Source organism: Microtus oregoni, unplaced genomic scaffold (assembly GCF_018167655.1).
Source record: "Microtus oregoni isolate MIOR12 unplaced genomic scaffold, Mior012 000034F_ref0000314, whole genome shotgun sequence".
NCBI lineage: Eukaryota > Metazoa > Chordata > Mammalia > Rodentia > Cricetidae > Microtus > Microtus oregoni.
The window spans coordinates 14435852-14458047 of record NW_024543093.1 but is presented as its reverse complement, the minus strand read 5'-3'; the positions used below and the strand labels follow the sequence as shown (position 1 = coordinate 14458047).

General features: G+C 42.5%; 1 protein-coding gene across 6 annotated transcripts in view; it reads right to left on the bottom strand.

The window, feature by feature from the left end:
- Brd4 (bromodomain containing 4) overlaps window positions 1-22196 on the bottom strand; it is a 67508-nt gene that overhangs the window by 19359 nt on the left and 25953 nt on the right. For all 6 annotated transcript variants that reach the window (XR_005976801.1, XM_041680466.1, XM_041680469.1 and 3 more), the window contains exons 2-7: window positions 13688-14006; window positions 10892-11029; window positions 9482-9617; window positions 7532-7824; window positions 6817-7179; window positions 5966-6094 (exon numbers count right to left, since the gene is read on the bottom strand). Coding sequence is in view for 5 of the 6 variants with exons in the window: in XM_041680466.1 (XP_041536400.1) it covers window positions 5966-6094; window positions 6817-7179; window positions 7532-7824; window positions 9482-9617; window positions 10892-11029; window positions 13688-13972 (1344 nt within the window). In the remaining variant the exon portion in view is untranslated. The remainder of the gene's footprint in view (window positions 1-5965; window positions 6095-6816; window positions 7180-7531; window positions 7825-9481; window positions 9618-10891; window positions 11030-13687; window positions 14007-22196) is intronic.

Below are 22196 nucleotides of genomic sequence, written 5' to 3'. Positions count from 1 at the left end.
ATGTTACGGTCAAAATACATTAAAATTTCAAAGAATAAAATAAAACGATCAGTGTAGCAATTCACACTGAAGGAACATTCCTTTTGCTGTGTCCCTGCTTCAAAAGATGTGTGTGTAGTCAGAGTTTTCCTATCATGCAGCTGCTCTCAAATAATCACTCAGAGGCTTACATTAACTACAAATGCTCAGCCAATAGCTCAGGCTTGTTACTAACTAGCTCTTACAACTTAACCCATTTCTATTAATCTATGTGCTGCCTCTACACTCGTGGCTTTCATCTCTGTCCCATTTTGTGTGTCTGACTTTTTCTTTGGCTGGCTGGCAACTCCTGTGACTTCACACTTCCTCATCCTATCATTCTCGGTTTGGCTTTCCTACCTAACTTTATCCTGTTCAGCTACTGACGAGTTTGGTTGCTTATTAAGGCAACCATATGACATAGTCACAGTGTAAAGGATGATTATTCCACAGCAAGTATGTGCGTTCATCTGTGTATTTGCTGCTGAGAGATGTGGTGGCTAAGTACTAAAGTTAATGTTTTAACTCAGGACACACTCAACCTTCCAGACACCTGTCCTGAAAGCTCCATAAACAGGCATCTAGGAGAAGATGCCTCTACAGCAGGTATCCATGTAACTATGGTACTGTTTCTCACATTTGCAATACCATTATGCAAAGCTTGGCGTCCTCCCGTAGTAAGGTCTTATCTGGCATTCTGTTCTGTGTAAGTGTAGCTGATCAAGTATTAGGCATGCAATGACTTCTTAATTAAAAATAAATTAGAGCAAAGCCCTGGAAAAATGTATAAAACAGGAGGTGACCAGCACCGGACGAGACAGAAGACCAGGAAAGAAAGGGGTGTCACACCAAAGCAGAGGTCCCTTATTGAAACAACTAAGACTCCTATTCCCAAAACACTTGCTATGTGGCAGAAGCTCAATCCACTACTCAGGATCTTTAACACAGACAGGCTTTGGCCCCTCAAAAAGCAGTCCGGTGGTAGTAGCATAAATCTTTTACTCTAAATTTGAAGCTAGTCTGGTCTACAAAGTATATTTTAAGACAGTCAGGGCTACACAGAAACCCTATTTCCAAAATCCAACCCCCGACACAGACACATACGCATGCACGTAGCTAGAGTCATAGGTGTCTATTAAGACGGGCCTAGGGCTGGGCAGTGGTAGCATGTGCCTTTAACCCCAGAACTTGGTAGGCAAAGACAGGTGGACCTCTGTGGGTTCAAGGCCAGCCTGGCCTATATAGTGAGTTCCAGGGCAGCCTCTAAAGTACAGAGACACTCTGTCTCAAAAGAACGAAAAACAAAAGACCAGGTCTAAAGCCAAGCATAACAGAGCAATATAATGAGAAGTGCCAGGACTTTATAAGGGAAGTGACCAATTCTCCTTCCCAGCACACAGGGAAGACACAAGGAAAAGCTGTATCTATATCTACCCTTCCTTTTTTTTTTTTAATTAAAGCTTTATTTCTTATATATACAACATTTTGCCTCCATGCATGCCTTGAGGCCAGAGGAGAGCACCAGATCATTTTACAGATGGTTGTGAGTTACCATGTGGTTGCTGGGAATTGGACTCAGGATCCCCGGAAGAGCAGCCAGTACTCTTAACCTCTAAGCCATCTCTCGAGCCCTTGAAATACCCTTTACAATAGAGAAATTTCCCTTTTTTCAAAACTGGCTGTTATGGACACAATCAGGGTAGACAGCACTCTGAGGCTCCTTCCATTTTCTAAGTGCTCTGACTTGTCCAAATAACAAGTAATACATGACAAGAAGCTGGTCAAGGTGAGAAAACAGAAATAGAGCTACTGGCTTCCAAAACGTGTTCAGTTATATGACTCATCCTTTTCTTTTTGTGGGACCCAGGAATCCTGCTCTACTAGAGGTAGAAGCATCAGGAAAACAGAGCTATGGGAAGACGACCCTGCTGAGAGCTTCCTACCTTAAAGGAACCAAGAGAACCGTGGAAAGCAGGACCATCAATGAACACAAAGCAATACTAAGAGGAAACAGCAAGGGAGCAGAAAGAACTAGGAGGGACTAAAAAAGATGTGTGGAACCTCACTCAGAAGAACACCCAGGTCAAGAAGAGAACATAGACGGCTGTAATGGGGCAGTGACAGGAAGACAATGGTTTCAAGAGCAGTAACAATAGCACTCACCGGGAATATAACAATCATCAGATCTCTTGTTGGGCTCAAGGTAGGTTCAGTTGCAACCTGCCCTAAAACTCCATGTCTAGTATTTTGTGTGTATGTTAGAATATTAAGTAGCCTCACCTAGCCCAGGCTATACATGATGCATAATGGAAAGATAAAAGGGGGCGGGTGAAGCTCTTTGAGTTTGTGGTCATCTTGGTCTACAAAGCAAGTTTCAGGACAGCCAGGGTTACAAAGAGAAACCATCTAATATAAACAAAACAAAAGCATAAAAGTCCTTTCAGTCAAATTCAGATGCTAGGTTGTCTGTCCAAATGGTCTCAGATGAACCAATCCAGAAGTCAGAGACGTAGGTACAAACCCAAAAATGAAGTGGATGGATCCTTTTCTATATTACTTTTCCAAGTAAATTCTACGCTTGCAGCACAACCTAATTAAGAAACCAAAGTGGATCTCAATACTCATTTTTAAAAATTTTGTTTGAGTGTAAGTGCCTATGTGAATATATACTTATGGAGAGGGAGTGTGTGTGCACACTCGTATACCAGAAGAGGACATCAGGTGTCTTCCTATGTCACTCACCTATATCCTTAAGAAAGTCTTTCTCAGAACATGGGGCTCATGTTTTCTTGGGTAAGAAGCTAGCAAGGGTTAGTTATCCTGCTGTCTCCATTCCCCTCAGAATTGGGGTTATAAGCATGTACAGGAAGCCTGGTTTATTGTGTGGGTTCTGAGATCCAAATTCTAGTCCTCATGATGCACAGAAAGCACTCTTAACCACCTAGTCATTTCTCCAGTTTCATCCCTTCGGTGTCTCTTAAAAAGGTAAGCAAGGGTGAGTGAGTTTTGTGGGCCCCTTTCTAACCATTTATAGCATTCTAAGATGAGGGCATTTAGAGAAAAACACAAAGCACAAAGATTCTACAAACACAACTGTATTCCAGAAGAAAAACTCCCCTGGCAAAAGATAATGCTACTTTCAAAAACACTGGCAAAGAACCTCCACCCCTGCCTCAAGTAGACCCTCTGGAGAATAGGCATCTCATCTAAGTTGAGTTTGTTATCAAGTCAATGCCTAGGAAGAACTCATCTCTTGAGGCTGATACGTGGCAAATAGCTTGGTGATCAAATTGAGAGTTAAAATGACACACTTGGACAACTTCACCAAGAAAAAAAAAAGGCACACAGGTACATAAGCACACAGACAGACAGACAGACGCACAGTCCTTAAAAAAAAAAAAAAAGGCCCCCTTCAGAGAAGTAGAAATTGCAAAAAGGAAGTAATGGCAAGGTCCCAGGATGGGGGGGGGGAATCAGATTAAAAAAAAAACCAAAAAGGAAAGCTAGATAGATAATACAGTGATTCCTTTTTCTTTCCCCTCTTTAATAAAAAGGTTCAAAGCGGGGAGGTGGCGCACACCTTTAATCCCAGCACTCAGGAGGCAGAGGCAAGCAGATCTTAGTGAGTTCAAGGCTACCCTGACCTACAGATCAATTCCAAGACAGGCTCCAAAGCTACACAAAGAAACCCTGTCTCAAAAAAACCAAAGAAATAAATGAAGTTGTTCAAGGTAGCATTTTTCTAGGCTTTGAGTTTTTTGAGCTTTGCAGTTTCCTAAAAGGGGGCAAGTAAACAGTACAGATATCAAATCTTGGCCCTGGCTTCAAGAAACTGTGTGGGAGATGAGGTGACTTAAGGTCCAAGTCTGAAGGCACACTGCCACTTGGTGGACCTGTTTAAGAATAGCAGTCACCTAGATAGGGTGGAGCATTATCTTTAATCCCAGCACTAAAAAGGTAGAGGTAGGGCTAGCCAGAGATATACAGTGAGACTATCTCTAATAAATAAAAATTTTAAATTATAGTAAAACTAAAAAACCTGTATTCTATAACCTAGTAAATGACAGATTAGCACCAAATTGATGAGGAAACACTAAACCCCAGTGCAAGTCAGAAATAACAAAACTAAAGATAACAACTTTGCAGGCACCGGAGAGATAGCTGAGTGGTTAAAAGTACTGGATGTTCTTACAGAGGATTTAGGTTTGGTCCCCAGGATCCACAAGGTGACTGACAGCTTACAACTCCTGACTAGTCAATCTGCTACCCTCTTCTGGCCTGCACAGACATGCAGTTAAAACGCCTATACACATAAATGTAAAACAAATCAAAACAAAACACAAAAATCCTTCTAGCCTGAGCATGCATTTGAATTAAGAGCCAGTTCAACACTAACAACAATCCAATCCTCCAAACTGAAAATTCTCTGCACCGAAGGCAACCCATCACCAGAAGCCAAATGGCTGAAGTCTTAATTCTGGTGAAAGGAGAAGATGCTACTGCTATCAAGTAGCATGTAGTGAAGCCAACAGAAGTAGGGAGGCAGGGAATCCTGGGGATGAAATGGTCTCTGTGTGACAAAGACCAATGAGTCACCAATAGCTTTGCAAATTCTCATCTCTGGCCTGGAAGTACCTAAAGATTGCTATAAGACCTAAGGAAACCCTGAGATCTACAATCAAAATACCTGTGTCTCTTAACAGCAGGTTGCTCAGCCTACAGACCACTGACCTGAGAGCAATAGCAACCAATGCACTAAGGAAGAAATGGCTGGGAATTATGATCTTATATGTTTCCTTTAAAAAAAAAAAAGGCAGGTCTGGAGGCTGAAGAGATGGCTCAGTAAGATTGCACCTTACAGGTCTCAAGTTCAGTTCCCAGCACCCACGTCAGGCAGTTCATAATTCCCTTTAACTCCAAATCCAAGGCATCCGGTGTCCTCTTCTGGCCTCTGTGGGTACCCATATACATGGCATACACAGACACATACATAAAAATAAAATTAAAAACAGTAAGTAAAAGGCAGGTTATAAAGGGATTAAATATTGCCTTTATTATCCAATTTTAACCACCATTAACCCACTTAAAGCCTCCTCCAGGTTGCTGAGGAGAAAGAGAAAGAGAAGAAGAAAGAAAAGCCAACTATAGTGGCTCACATCTATAATCCCAGCACTGGGAAGGCTGATACAAAAGGATTACTGATAGTTTAAGACCCTGTCCATAAACAAAAGAAAAGAGGAAGCAGTTCATACATTCAATTCAATTTGTGTACTCTTCAGAACTGTCAACTTTAAGAATAGAGCATGGGAACTACATCCATTAGGATCTATGACCAAACAGCCACTTTGCAACTAAAAAGCAAATGAAGGCTTCCAAAGCTGATGGGAAAATAGGCCACTGCTCTGGCTCACATGTGAATACAAATGTGGTACAATGTCTACATTTGGGAGTGCCCCTGCCCACTTAAGATAGGTAGGTCTCTTCTATTTTGAAGAGACTGGGGCCAGGCACAACACGCATGCTTTTTTAACACAACACCAGAGCAACTGAATGTAGATGAAGGAGAAGGGAGAAAGGACTTTCAGTGGAAACAAAACCAGCCACCCTATTTTAGTTTTAACAACCCTGACTTAAAATGTGTATATGCCATTACTTAAATTGTTACATATGTTGTTGGGGGGTGGGGGTGGGGGGGATGACACGCACGCGCTGCTAGTTCAATGTCAGCCTGGTCTATATTGAATTCCAGGACAGTCAGGCCTACGTAAGAGAGATCCTGTCTCAAAAAAGAAAAAGAAACAAAGGAAGGAGAAGAAAAGAAGCAAACAAGCAAACAACAAGAAAACAAACCTCCTCCCCAGTCCCCCAGCATATTATGAGTGAAATAACAGAATTACGATCTGCCTAGGCCCATGTAAGGTATGGCCTATCCTTCTCAGAACCTCACCTGGAGTTTTCGAGCCATGGCTACCACTTCATGGTCAGGGGGGTTGTACTTGTAGCAGTTGGAGAACATCAATCGGACATCAGCACCAAATTCCTGGGCATCTCTGTACTCACGGGACTCTAGTTTAGACTGGAAATACAAGATGGATCCTAGTTAGCCATGCCTGTTACTGTTCTAAAGGAGGGTGTTGTGTGCAATGCCACGTGGTAATGTTTGTGGAAATAAGGTGGCCTCTTAGTGGTCCTCGGTTTAATCCTGGCTAGGGTATGGGGGAGAGGGACCAGACAATAGATTGTCAATCCAATTTTCACTATGGGACAAGAAGACTGTCAAGCCACAGAGCTGGGACATGACCTCTTAGCACCAAGCTTTTCTACTGAGGTCACTAAGGTCTAAAGGGAAATTGAACGCACAGAACCCCGAAGAGATTATGCCAAAGCTGATGAGAAGATTAAAAAGACTGGATCCAGTTGATTTTGTATGTACTTGTTTTGAAGGTACAGAACAGAACTTGGTTCAAGGAACACAAGATTGTTTCCTATTTGAGTAATGCTATTCTACTTCTAAGAGAAAAAATAACAATTATTTAAAAAGAAAAAAGCCTGGTCTACAAGAGCTAGTTCCAGGACAGGAACCAAAAGCTACGGAGAAACCCTGTCTCGAAAAATCAAAAAAACAAAACAAAAAGAAAAAAGAGAAGAAAAAAATATTTTGGTAAAGATGTTGGTAGATGGTGCTGTGTCTTCTACATAGAAGACAGCAAAGCCTTGCCCATCACACTAAACCCAGAGCACCCAAAGTCTAGGAGAAAATCCTTCTCTGCCCACCATCCCAGGAGCCTGGTGGCTAACCTTGATTGTACTCATATCCATGGGATGTTTAATGATGTCACAGTAGTCGTGCAGACCCAGTGCCTCCACATCCACAGGCTTGTAGAAGGGCCAGGCATAGGCAGCGTGTTTCTTGGCAAACATCTCCTTGAGGATGCCACTGCAGCACTTGAGTTGCTCAGAGATCTTGCTGCTCTTCTCTGGTGCTGGGTGCTGCTGTGAGTCCGGTACATCTTTCTTTGGGGGCTTCACGGGTCTGCTGCTCTCCCGCCGAGGACCCAGCTTGGAGGTCTTGGGCTCTGGGGCCAGTGAGGGCGGCTCATGAATGGGGTCGATGGTGGTGGGGGTGGTGGTATCTGCTTTCCTCTTCACCCCTTTCTTTGTCTGCCATGAGCACAGGCACAAAAGGCTCAATCAGAGGCTCTGGCCAGTACAGTTGCTCTTCAGGATCACCTCTGAAACCAAGCCCTGACTAGGCTCCCAACACTCAAAACAGGCCCTAAAGTAATTGCACGGAGACCCTGTCGTACCACTGTTTTTCACAGCCGGGACAGGACCAGCCAGAAACAGAAAGGCACATAACTGAGTATTTGCTCCCGTAGGGGCCACAGAACCTACTGAAGAGGTTTCCTGTTTAATACCACAGAGCCCACAGAAGGAACAACTAAAGGAAGCTACCTGTCTCCTTCAAGCCCGTCTCTGGTGGCAGCAGTTCACCAGTGCCTAGGATGCTCACCTTCACAGGCTGTGGGGTGGCTGCAATGATGGGCGGGTGACTCTGAACAGGCTGTGGAGCTGGAGCAGGTGGGGGTGGTGGCTGGGGGGGTACTGGTGGAGGCGTCTGAAGTGGCTGGGGAGGCACCACTGTCACGATAGGAGGCTGAACAATAAGGTCTGGGGTGACAGCAGGAAAGGGGTGAGTTGTGGCCTGCACAGGTGGAGGAGGGTTCTGCTGAGGTGTCTGGGTCTGCGGAGGAGTTGATGCTTGAGTTGTGTTTGGTACCGTGGATACACCAGGCTTTGCTGTCCCTACCAATCATAGAAAGTAGGAGGTTAAAGGGTATTCTGGCAAACACTGGCTGACCCATACACATTTATGTGGAACATTTGCTTTAGTGATTAAGACCATCCCGAACATTCCAGACATCACGGTGCACCAAATGTATTCTTGTGTCCCCAGGGTTGAGGTTAGCAGCCAAACTTGCAAGGTTTCTTCAGATACTAGCATGACCTCAACTCTCAGAGCCACTGGGATTAGTACACAATTTTTGCCTCTCATGACAACCCAGGTTGTTTCCTTGATGTTGTACCATAAGTCCCAACACAAAATATACACGGCATACCAAATCAGTATAAAAAACAAAGGATTGTAACTACAGCTCAAATGTGAGCTGATGGACTAGGGACTATACCCCATACTACCACATCCTCTACACATTGGATGCTGTGGAAAGAGAACAAACCCAACACCCTATAAAAGCAAGTCTTCAAAGCCTGTAATCACAGCAATGAGGAAGCCAACGTACAAAGGATTGAGAGTTAGGGGCCAACCCAGGATATATAAATACAGACCCTGTCTTAGGAAGAAAGGGAAAAGTGGGGGAAGGGAAGGGAAAAAGGAAAGAAAAGGCACTCTGCAGCTATGGCTGCCCTGGAACAGTGTGTCGAGATACCATATGAAGAGCAAGAAGGGAAGATCTATTTAGTTTCCCAATTTTCTTATCTAGTCACCAAGCCTGGGTCTCATCTAGTACCTGTAGAGAAGACATTTTCATGCCTGCCCTGTGTACAAAGAATCCTAACTGTTGATCCCAAAAAGTGAGGGGTAGACTCTGAATGTATGGGGAAGGGATATGACTTATTATGTGTATGTGCCAAAAGAATGGCTTTGCATCATAGTGTACATCTGTAATGACAATACTCAAGAGACACGAAGAGTCTGAATTAACGTAGAACTGTCTAAAAGGGTGGAGAGGAAAGAAGGGAAAAAAGCGGGGGGGGGGGGGGGGGGGTTGAAGGGGAGCATCCACGTGAGTGACTGGTTTTCTTTGGTTATTTCAAAAGCTACATTGGATTTAGTGTGTGTTTTTGCCACTTTGGAGCAAGGTGGGAGGCCAGGCTAAAAACATCTCTACAAAGAAGCAAACTCACATCCAGGAGTCATCTGAAAACTATCACTCTTTTTGCAGCTCAGAATCATAAAGGACACAGACATAGATAGAGGAGGCAGAATGTGCAGACAGACAAGGAATAGAGTAAGTTATTGGCTTCAAATGACTGCATCAGAGGCAAACATAACTAGCAATTCAGATGATAAACCTTAAGATTTTAGGATTAGGACACTAGTTACAATACCCACTGGTCAGGTTAATTTCTTTATTCTAAAATGGAAAAGCAGGGCTCAATAGTTTAAAAAAATCTACAACACTGAAGGTGAAGAATTCAAACAGTGCTTTCTTTATTACCTAAGTCCATCAACCACTCAGGGCCCAGTGACTTCTGCTGTGGGGAGACAGATTTGTGAGACCCCTGAAAGCATAGGCAATACTGAAACTAAACCCATCCTGTTCAAACAGCACTCCAATACTTCCTGTCACCAGTAATCCCTGATATTCTTCTAAACTTGAAAAATAGGCAAAGATAAGGGAGAAAACAGCTGATTTACTTGCTATTTTAAATACCCTACCTGTTTCTTTCCTCCCTCGTCCTCTTCCTTTTGTTTGGACTATCATGATCTCAGTTTCTTCTGTGGGTAGTTCATTAATTTTTTGCAAGAAGAGCTTCTCCAGAGCTTCTGCCATTAAGACGATGTCATCTCCAGGCTGGATGAGGAAACAGGTGGGGTAGAGCTGGAAGGCCCCCTCTTCCCATCTTTGTAGATAGGACACCAAGGCCACCCCCATGCCCCAACACATGGAGCATTGTATCTAGGCTCCTTCCATAATCTGGATTCCAAGGGGCCATAAAGGCTATGCTACTAGGTACTCCTAACAAGACCTCTCCAACTGTATTTCTCTTTCAGTTTTAAGCTCCAAGAAGCCATCTTTGTGCCTTATGTACCTACCAACCCGGTCTATCTCTATACTCCTTGACTTTGGGGTTTCTTCAAATACAACTCAAATGAATTCACTAGAAATAAATTACATAGCATTTCTTGTGACGAATGCTTTTTAGGGCTCAAACAATGCTCCCCAACATGCCCTAGAGGCAGCTCAGTGGGATTAGATGAAGCCTTTATCACAATGCCTTTATGGATTCCCACTCTAATCACCAAGTCCAAAACATGCTGTCCCCATTCAGCTCTCAACTGAGGGTCTAGTCTGTACATTTTGCTGTTCACCTAAGTGAGGACTAAGGCTTTACAAAACACAGTAAACTTCAAGAAACTCACCTACCCATCTCTTCTGGGCAATTTTACCCACTACACGAGCAGAGGTCAAAAGCTGAGTTCTGTATAGTGTCTCCCTCCAGAGTCGTTCTATTTGAAAGGGTTGGCTTTAATCACATCTGTGGTCTGAACTGTAAACAAATGATCTGGCTTCATGGCATAGCCGAGCCGAAACGTTTGGCTAGGGGGTTAGGAAGTGACCCTTGGGTCTATATAGAAGACCAGGGGGACACTCAATATTATGGCCATGTCCACAGTTCCAGGAGACTGTGACCCACAGAATAGGTGGGGGTCTGCAATTAACCCTACTGTGCATTCTCACATCAAGGTTTGTGCTTGAGCGCACCTCTGCAAGACTGTAGTTGCACAGGTTCTTTCATCTAACAATTTACACCATCCCAATGGACTATCTAGTGTTGTCTGTCCTCATATGTTCTCTATCAGACATGCTCAAGAACTAAAATAAAATCCCCAGAGTACTAGAGGCAGGTACTTCAGGCTAATAAGGATAGTACCCTCCTCCCCACAAAAGAAACACCCTGTTCTAGGCACAATTACAGGTCCCATCACCCTACTTCTGCAAGTATCTTACTATCATACTTACAGCCCAGCTGCTCCCAGCAACACTGCCGCCCCTAGGATCCCGACAAGTGCCCCATCTTTACCTCTCATTCCCAAGCTGGACCCCTGCCCCCTGCCACATCTCACCTTGTTGTAGATGTAACAATTTGTAAACATAGTGTTGAAGTCCTGGATACATTCCTGAGCATTCCAGTAATAGTTGTTTTCCAAGCGCTTCTTTATTGTTCCCATATCCATGGGTGTTTTAATGATCTTATAGTAATCCTGAGAAACAGATCAAAGAAGGCCAGAGTCACCTGAGCAGTCATCATGCTGGACTGGCTACCTATGCTTAATCCCCTCTCTCACCACACTCAAAAATTTTTCATGGTATCAGTAAGGAACTCAAGGTAAATTGAGTAAAGGAGAGATTCCTAAACACTAGATGACAAACGTACAACCTAACAGGTTGTCTTCATAAGAAAAACAAATGCAAATACTTTTTACTAAAAGGAAGAAAGGGAGAGAGGGAGGAAGAGAGGGGATAATTTTGTATATGCAAAATATGTATCTTGATCATGCTTGCCCTCATTTCCTAGTCCCTTCATCCAGGCCTCCTTTTTATCCTTTTTAAATATTCCACTAAGTCAAATTAGTGCTGCCTGTATGCACATGGGTAGGACCATTAAGAGCATCAGTAACCTCCCAGTGGACATATTCCCAAAGAAAACTGACTGTCCTTCCCCCAACAGGCATCAATTGTTATTAGCTCCTCAGGTAGGGGTGGGGTCTTATAAGCTCCCCTTCTCTTTCAGGGTGTTAAAATATCCTTTCATTCTAAATAAGTATCAGGGAAATCAAATCATGCAGCCTTTTAAAAGGGGGCTGAGGGACAGAGGAAAGCACCAAGATACTGACCCAAAAATAAAGTGGACAATAAGGTTTTGAGTTGTGCCAATACCCATAAAGAAAAGGACACTTACCAATGTAAGAGGAGGCACATACAGGTAAGAGCTGCATGTGCACACCCATACCAAAAGGCAACTCAAAAATCAGTCTTGTAAACCTCCTCCCTTCCCTTGAGAACTAATGACAAAACTAATTAACTCCTGTGGAAATCTGGACAGATTTTATTCTGTGAACAAAACTATGAGAATGGTATCTGGACCTGCGTTGCAGACTGGCAAGTCGTTCAAGGGTAAAAAAGGACAACAGTAGAGCAGGGGGATGAAAAGGAACTGAGAGCTAAGGGAGTAGGTTTAAGGCAGGACAAGGTCAAAATTACACGTGAAGACATAAATACAAAATACAAGCTAGAAGATAGCTCTCTAATAGCTCCTGAAAAGTATTAGCTCTTAGGCCACCAGCTGCTTAGATCCAGGTCTACTTTGAATAAAGGTCTTTTAAGATCACTCTTGCCCAGCAGCCCTTCTTTGAAGACACGAAAATCAGTGAGATTCTAGAACTTAGAAGGTAAGGGTAGGATGGTATGGAGCCCAAAGGCCAGACTAGACTAGGTAACAAGTTCACAACCAGTCTGGGTCATGCAAGACTCTGTCCTTTTAGTTTTAAAAAGGCCGCTAAAGGTGACATCCAAATTAATGGAGGGGTAGGATTCGCACCACCCAAGAAAGGGAAATTTTAGCACAAGTTCAGAAGTTCCAGCCTGTGCACTTGACAGATTTTAATAGTCAAGCTTCACCTACCATACGACACTTACTGGTCAGGATATCTCAGTAACCTCCTAGCCTCAGTTCCCTAGCAATCCCCTACCTTGGACTCTGCCCTGAGGCCTCTCTGCCTCTGCTCCTATTGTTTCCTCCTATAACAAAGTGACCTTCTATTCTAGCTTCTTCAAACAGTGGTCTCACATCCTCGCTATCTCACACAATCATAAATCTGGCTTCAACTTCAGTGTCACATCTTCCTACTGCCAGCAGGATGGTAGTATAAGACCCTCCTCTTTTTGTCTCTCTGTGTTCTCTGATGTAGAAATCTGGGGACTGCTATCTGCTGGCAATTCTCTTTTCCATAAAGCCTTTCTTTTAAAGTTTTGGAACTCGCCTTCCACCTCCAGTTCCTTCTATCCCATCTGATCTAAGAATGTCACTGTGGTTGTCTCCAAAGGCCAAAAAACATACTTGGTGGACACACACCGAACACTGATCACAGTTATGGTTTTCAAGACAGACCAGAGTAGGGTCTCACATTTTGAAGAACTTGAACATCTGGCAGAGACTAAAGACACATGAAGAGTTTTAGCTCTCAAAGGCCCAACTTGGATAATGGCATTATCCACATAACACATTTGTTCCAACCACTCCCTGAGGTTCAGTGAATTAGTTCAGACTACAGAGCTTTCTGCTAGGGATGTATACAAATGGGACACCCTGAAGAAAGGAAAAATGGAAGGGAAGGGGAGAAAGGAAGGAAAAACCAAGATAAAGTATGTTCTGGAGGGTGATAGGAAGTGTAATATCCCTAGGGGACATATAACACAGTCCCCTTCAACCATGTTCTCTGGGAGATGCTCCAATATTTTTATCAGCTTGGCAGTGCTTTGGTGGTGATGCAAGTAACTGCTGTTGCAGTAAATCAGTTCCCTTTCTACACAGGCTGACCAACCACAGCTTAGAGAAAAAAAGGGTTTGGACTACTAGTTGGGGTTCTGATTTCAGTTCACCATATTTTAATCTCTTCCTATACAACTTTCACTGGGGTCCCAATTAACTAAGAAATATTATATCTAAGCCAGTTATCTTCCCTTTTTTTTTCCCTGTTTGATTTTTCAGGACTACTATAACCATATACTGAAAGGTCACTGTGGATACTGGTGTTCAGAGTTCTTACCACAACTCTAAACCCATTTCCACCCATCTGCAGAATTTGCCTTCACCAGGAGACTGAGGGTGGTGGTAGTCCAGGCCCTGCCCAGCTACTCACAGGGAGGTTCAGCTTGACGGCATCCACAGGCTGCTGGAAAGGCCACGCAAACTGGTGTTTCCATAGTGTCTTGAGCACCACTCTGAGCAGATATTGCAGTTGATTGGTCTGCCTCTTGGGCTTATTAGGGTTGGAGGTCTCTGGAGGTGGAGGATTGGTGCTGGCTGCATTTGCTGGCTGGGGTTGGGCCTGGGCCTGCGTTGTAGACATTTGGGAGGTTTCTAGTCCATCCCCCATTACTGGCAGATTTCTCAATCTTGTCCCAGGGCCGCTCTCTGTAGACATGCTAGAGATCCCATCACATTCTTCACCAGGCACTCTACACAGAAAGAAAAAAGTCCCATTAGAGACCACAGCACATAGACCACGCTAGAAAAGACAAGTGACCCTGGCTGCAGACTCCAAAGATTGTAATCAATTGCCAGCAACTGGTCGGAATTGTAATAACCCAATTAAAAGGACCCTAGTGCTTCTCTAAGACTGGCTACCTAGCGAGGCCTGGTGATAAGGGCTTGTAATCCTGGTTGCGCTGGAGGCTAAGGAAGGTAGTTTACCAGATTTAAGACCTGTTTGGACAACTCAGTACTCAGATTGTCTCAAAACAAAAAATAAAAAGGAGACTGCCTGAACACAGTTCAGTAGTAAAAATGCATGCCTATCACGCACAATCCCAGTACAACAAAAAGCCTGACCATCTAGCACAGAAGATAGGTATATATAACCTATCAACAGCCAGGGGCAGAGAACTCAGTAGAAGCTTGTAAGGAACAAACAAAGCCACCAAACTACAGAGTTCACAAGGAAGAAGGTATAATAAAGGCATGTTTTGCAAATCTGCATAACCCTCTCCTCACCTAAAGACTTTTAGAGGATGCTGGTAGCATGACAGGGTAAGATTGTGTAAGCCCTTGTTTGTAACCGTGGCTTTTGAAGCACAAAGTCAAGTCAATACTTCTATTTAGGCCAGGGCTACAAAGGAAGAATCAGCAAGATAAGTCTTATTCACCTGACTTTGGACAGCTTTACAATTACTGAGAACATTTTCTAAGTAACTCAAATAATGCATGGTTACTGAGTAAAGAAATCTCATAAAAGGCTATTGCTCATTAAAAAAAAAGTTCATTCATACTTGTCAATCCAACTACCCTAATGAAATAAACTAATCCTAATAAATAAACCACAGCTCAAGGACTAGCAACCTCTCCCTCTTTAAGAAGTGGGATGAGGAAGGGTTTTATGGAATATAAAGCCTCGTCCTGGCATCTCTCCAACACAGAATTAGAGATGGTGAAAGGGTACCACAGTTTAAACTAAAGGTGTATCTACCTCACTTAAGTCTGACTGGGCTGATGATTAAATAAAGACCACAGAGGAATACAGTTCTCACTTCTTGTGAATGAAACTTCTCTTTACAACAGAGACAATTACAGAAAACCTCAACCAATCAAAATGCAGAGATTTATAGAGACCAGTACTAATGAATACAACTAAAAACACTCCTGTACCTTAAAGCTCATGGAACACTGTGGAAGAGGTGGTCAAAAGGTTGTAAAAGCTAGAGAGGATCAGGAAGATTGCTGTGAGACTCCTAGTAATGCCAAGTTATACTCATAATGTCTCACCAACACAACAGCCTAAACACAAGCTGAACAAGGACAAACAATAGACATGCTGAGAGCAGGTCACAAAGCTCCAATCCTACACAAAAAACATAGGCAACTAAGGAATGCTGACAGTGGGAGAGTAAAACACACCAAGTGGTTATCTAATACCAAATGGTCAACCTTGAAAACAAAAGTAACTTTGCATACACTGAGGTTTTATTTATACTTAAAAATATATATGCATACACATATGCATGTGAACAATGACCAATTTTAAAAGACCATGAATTTGAAAAAGGACAAGAAGGAGGGACATATGGGGGGGGACTAGAGGAATGATATAATCTAATCATATTACAATCTCAAAAAGAAATAAAAAAATTAAACACACACATAATTTCTCATTACTAGTCAAGTTGCAGCATATTTTTCCCTGCCCTACGAACATCTTTGCTGAAATACTAGTTATACAACATGAGTGTGAAAAGGCCCATTCCTCTCCTGGTCCTAGAGTAGTGGCTACTTCACAATTATGATGATAGCACCATTTAATTGTGCAATTTGTGTCAGTGGGGAAGTACAACCGGGATTACTTTTCTGACTAGTTCTTGCAGCTGGTGAGAACAACACTTTTATCACGAGCCAGACTGCACTGCCTGGAGCAGTGGCTGTGTGCTGAGACAGCTCTTAGAAGCCTTAATCCTTTTTGGATCGGTTTGTATATACTGCCCCTCCTTTCTTGGTCCTGCCAAGTTAGACTCTACAGTACTACAGACCCTGAATCTTCTCCTGAACCGGATAAGTGAAGATGAAAATAAGCCAGCCTTTTTGCTAAGGGAATGTGATATACACTCAAGTTCTGCCTCCCCAACGGCATGGGGAAGGTGGAAGGCATGGGCCAAAAAAGATCTTATAGCCAGGAAAAGCAGAAGCTGGGCTGGCTACAACTACACTAACTAGAATTCTAGCAATAGGCAGGACAGCTACAATGGGAATATGAGAGTTGAACTTTTTAACTCTTCGCTGTAAAGGTTGCCAGTGATTTTGATAAACAAACAGCTTGTGTATAACTGGGGGGAAAAAAAAGCTGACATAGAGGTCACATCATGGCACTGACAGCTAAATCTGGACAGAAAGATTGGTGAATTTATCTGTGAGTTTGAAGCCAACCTGGTCTACAGGCTGCAAAGCTACAGATAAACCCTGTCTTGAACCCCACCCCCACCCCACCCCCAAAATTCATGAATTTAAAAGGTTTCTGGAAGAACATGCAGTGGTTTGTTTTGATTAAAACAAACCAAGCACTGGTATGGACGTGATCAAGCTTGCTGAGCTAACTTTACTCGTAAAGGAGCACAGAGTAAATACTGTCAGCTGTACATGATGAACATGGGTCTCTCAAAACAATCTTTTCTTCTGTTACCACAATGTGAAAGCAACCAGACAGGCAAAAAGGTAAGAATGAAACTCCAGCTAGCCTGAGGGTAGTTTGTAGGCACTGTTCCTCAGAATTCCAGACTTTCTGAAGAGAAGTGGAAAGGAAAATGTTATAAAATAGTGGGGTTTTGTTTGTTTATTTTTCGAGAGAGAGTTTCTCTGTAGCTTTGGAGTCTGTTCTGGAACTCACTCTGTAGACCAGGCTGGCCTTGAACTCAAAGATCTGCCCGCATCTGCCTCCTGAGTGCTGGAATTAAAGGTGTGTGCCACCATGCCTGGCCTGACAAAACAGCTTTCTTTTTTTTTTCTTCTTAAGAATAATAAGAACTTGCAGCAGAGTGCTCAGCCAATGTTCCATTTTTTACTGAGAAGAAAATTAACCAAAGTCAGTTTGAAGGGGGTACTTGCACTTACACCTTCTCAGTAACTTCCAGTATGACTGCGGGCTGAATGGAAATAAACCCTACATCATTTTAAAATTAAAACAGTTAAAAAGCAGCATCCCCACCAAAAAAAAAAAAGAAAGAAAGAAAGAAAAGAGAAATCCCTGAGTAAGAGCTATGACCTCGCAAGAAATAATGTTGCATTTGACATTAAATCCATCTTCCTTCCACAAAGTAACCCCAACCAACACTAGTAAGAGGAAAGTGGTACAGGAAAAAAAGCAGGTAACATAAGGCATATCTCATTTCCTCTTGGGGTTTTCCCAATCGCCCTTGTCTCTGTGAAAGGGCAATAATAATCAACCCCTCCCTGGTGTATCTAGGTATCCAGTGGAACCTCAGGAACACAGGTTGGCATGCATCTTAGACTTAGAACCTTACTCCTCTGCAGACTACTCATCTTGTGGGTCTAAATAAGAAAAAGCTAGACTTGGAACATAGGTGAGTTGATAGAGTCATATAATCTGGGCATGGTAGCATATGACTGTACCTATACTCACCCAGGACGGGGGTGGGAAGATCAGAAGTCCAAGGTTGTTCTTGGCTTCAGAAACAGTTTGAGGCCTATCTGGGATACATGAGCTCCTACTCCAAAACCCGAAATTAAAAAAAAAAAGAAAGAAAGAAAGAAAGAAAGAAAAGAAAAGAAAAGAAAAAGAGGAAAGCTATTTATCAATAGGGAACTTTCAGCCCACAGCAAACCAAACTCCAAGCAGAAACTATCACACAGCAGATGAAAATGTAGTACTCCATGGAACTCCTTGTTGCTTCTGTATAAGAACTAAAAAGATAAAACTAATATTCACTCAATAAGTTTAAAGTACAGAACAACAGACTAAAACCAGAGGAGGAAAAAATATAATAATCTATCTTTGTCTTTTGGGTTTTTTTTTTTCTCTTCCCCATCTCCCTGGCTGGTAAATGTTTCCAGTCTAGGAGGAAAAATACATTAAAAATATCTTAAATAGCAGGGTATAAGTAGGGACACACAAGAAGTAGCCTTATTTGTTAGACTTAACACTTGGTGGAGTGGGAGGAGACTGGGCAGGCAATGGGGCACTCAAACAGCCTGAGATCTCAGTAGGACAAATGACATATCAGCCAAGAATTCAAAGGACAAAAGACTTCTCCATCAGCATAGGACGGAAAGTTAAGAGGGTCTAGTGGAATGCCCCAGAAATGGAAATTCCATCAATGACACTGTATCCATGTGTATCCACAGAAATGTGATGACGTTATCATATGGCACATTATGAGGTAAAGTCAATAGCTTGCTTGCTAAACCTCTTATGTCCAAAGTATTTCAACATGTGATGTTTATAACATTAATCACATTATTGGCTAGGCCTGGAGGCAAACTCCAAGTTTAGGCCAGCCTGTCTTCTGAAACAAACAAGAAAAAGAAGCAGGGTTGGAGGAAGGGAGATAGCCCAATAGGTAAAAGGGCTTACCATATAAGTGTGACAACCTACGTTTGATCCCCATAACCCACAGGAGAACCAACACCCAAAAGTTACCCTCTGGCTTTCACATAATCACTTGTGTTCTTTCACAAACCCCCAAAATAATTTTTTCAAATATTTATTTATTTATTTATTATGTATACAATATTCTGTCTCTGTGTATGTCTGCAGACCAGAAGAGGGCACCAGACCTAATTACAGATGGTTGTGAGCCACCATGTGGTTGCTGGGTATTGAACTCAGGACCTTTGGAAGAGGAGGCGATGCTCTAAACCACTGAGCCATCTCTCCAGCCCCCAAAATAATTTTTAAAAATGTTTAATGTTCCATACCTAATCTTGGCACTCCACACTGTACAACTCAAATTCGAAGAAAAATTTTCACTCAAAAATCTACAGTCAGAAATGCGCATATACATCAACTGGCAGTAGTTACTTAGAGATGCACCCCCTCTTTCCTTCTTTCTTTTTTTTTTCAGTTTGTGTGGTTATTATAAACCATGATGCTGTATAGGTATATAAATATCCATTTGCATCCATCCCTGATTACAAGAATGTCCTGTTAAAAAAAAAAAGAAATGTCCTGTTTGTCTACTGAGACAAGGTTGCTTGGGCTGGCCTTGAATTCATGATCCTTTGGTTCTGTCTTCTATATTACAAGCATTCACCACATCTGACAAGACTGCCCTCATTATTTCATTTTAGCATGCATACAGGAATACATGTGTCTGTGTGTGTGATATGTGCCTATAGGCCTGAAATTGATACTGGGTATCTTCCTTGATTGAACTCATATTAAGACAGGATCTCTCTATGAACTCAGTTTGGTGATCACCTACTCTAACTAGCCAGCTTATCCTGGTGATCCTACCCCTCCTTCCTTAGTGCTAGGATAACAGTTGACAGCCACACACCTCCATTGCTTTTACAAAGATTGTGGGATCCCAACTCTATTCCTCATATTTGCACAGCAAGTGCTTTATTCACTGAGCCATCTTCATAAAAAGATTTTTGTGAGCCGGGCGGTGGTGGAGCACGCCTTTAATCCCAGCACTCGGGAGTGCAGAGGCAGGTGGATCTCTGTGAGTTTGAGACCAGCCTGGTCTACAAGAGCTAGTTCCAGGACAGGCTCCAAAAAACCACAGAGAAACCCTGTCTCGAAAAACCAAAAAGATTTTTGTGAAATTACAGAGAAAGTATAATATCACATCTGAAGCATCGGGAGAGAGGTGAATTACAAGAGGTATGGTGACACAAGAGTAGTCTGAACTACTTTAGAGGCTGAGGTAAGAGGAAGATCTCTAAAGCACAAAATTAAAGGTCAACCTGGGCAACATAGTAAGACCTCATAAGGAGGACAGAGAAGAAAAAAAGTAAATAAAGCACAATTTTTTTAAAATATTTATTTATTATGCATACAATATTCTGTCTGTTTGTATGTCTGCCGGCCAGAAGAGGGCACCAGATCTCATTACAGATGGTTGTGAGCCACCATGTGGTTGCTGGGAATTGAACTCAGGACCTTTGGAAGAGCAGGCAATGCTTTTAACCACTGAGCCATCTCTCCAGCCCAATAAAGCACAATTTTAACTGATGAATCTTTCTTAAGGATTTGAAAGCTTCCAAAAAGCACTATGGTGTGTGTACATGTACTCCTAGGACCATAGGGGCTGAATTATGAGGTTCCTAGATTTGAGGCCAGCCTTACCTACATGTGAGACCTTCTCAAAAACAAAACTTTTAATTAAAAGTCCCTAAGTTAAAATCCAATATTATATGCTAGATAGAACAGAAAGCCAGTATAAAAACAACCACAATGAAAGCAGTCTTGGCTGCATTTGGTTTCTTACATCTGATGAGATTTTTCTCCTCAAATGTGAGAGAAACTGAGGTAACTAAAAAGAGAAGACCATGCTCCCACAGGGATGGCAATCTGTCTACTAGCTAGTCATCTTACTAAGTACACATCAATACAAACCCTTTGAGATCTTTGTTGAGGGGAAGGGAACAGCAACAAGTTTAGCGGAGAGGCTACTAAAGGACCAGAAAAAAACCACAAAGGGGAAGGGGGTGCTAAGGGCATAGATCAGTGTGAAGCACACGTTTATCATGTACAAAGCTCTTATTTCAATTCCTAGTGCACACATCCTCCAAGAGGGGAAGGAAACGACTGAGTAAGACTCAAAAGTAATTTAGAGTTTGGAACGAGCTGGGCGGTGGTTGCACACATATTTAATCCCATCACTCGAGAGGCAGAAACAGGTGGATCTCTTTGAGTTTGAGACCAGGCTGGTCTACAGAGTGCGTTCCAGGACAGGCTCCAAAGCTACAGAGAAACCAACCCTGTCTCAAAAAACAAATTAAAAAAAAAAAAGAGTTTAAGAGCTTGGAATGGATTGGATTTTCAAGCATCGAGTTTAAAGAGCACAGCAGGTTAGAGGTGGCAGTTAGGAGTCACATGGTCTTAGGCTATTGTCAGCTTAAAGTAGGGGGAAAACAAGTTTGTTGTCCAAGAGTCAAATAAATAGTATATATGCAAAGGAAGCAGCAGAAATCCACTCTAAAAAATATTAAAGTGAGGTACTTTAATACTTCCACATATAGCAGAAACTGAAAGAAAACCTTATAACAAGGAAAATACACTAACGGATATGGCCAATTAACCATAAAGAAGTTTCCAGAATCTAACTCTTTACATCATTACATGGCTTCTCCAAAGGGGTACAGAAATCTATGAGCTTTATATATAGCATTCTCTCTTCTTGTCACAACAGCTGAGCAACTGGGATACACAAGTCAGTGCTCTGCCATAAGTGAGGGAACATTCAGGACCCCTCAGGGATGTGAAGGCAGACCACTGAACATACCTCTGTGAATGCCGTGAATGAATTCTTTTATTGCTGGGAAACATGCCTACAGAATTATCTGCTTAGGGAACAGAAAGGTCACAGAAATAGATTGCTGGGCCTTCCACAGACAGGCAAAGTTATTGGTGAGATCGTCAAAGAAACTCCAACAGGCATGCACTCCTGGCTCCAATAAATTCCTCTGTCCATAACACTCTAAAAGAAAACAACTCAAGTAACTGAATCAGAAATGTGTCCAGTGTTCTACCTCAGCTTGTCTTTCTTTGTTAGCTCTCCCTTATCCCATCATTCTCATGCCTCTGTTATTTACATTCTAGATTCAGTTCAACTGATGCCTAAGTCAGAAGCCTACCAGGCAGTGTTATCTTCAAATGATTCTAGTAGAAGAGTAGGTTTTCTAGCTGCTGGTGCACACCTGTTGAGGCAGGAAGATAAGGTATTCAAGAGCAGCTACATGAAACCCTGTTTCAAAAGAATGAACTCCAAGATTAGGTGCATTTGTTTTCATGCCCCAGATTTGAAGAAGCATTTTTCCTGACTCTAAACTGTACCATGAAGCTAAATCTGACAAGCTACAAAAACAAAAGCTAAGACAGATGTGGCTTATGGGGACAATGACTTGTACGCCATGGCACACCACCTATAACCAGGTCCAGACAGAGAGATACCTCACAGGCTGTCACAGGTAGTAGCAAG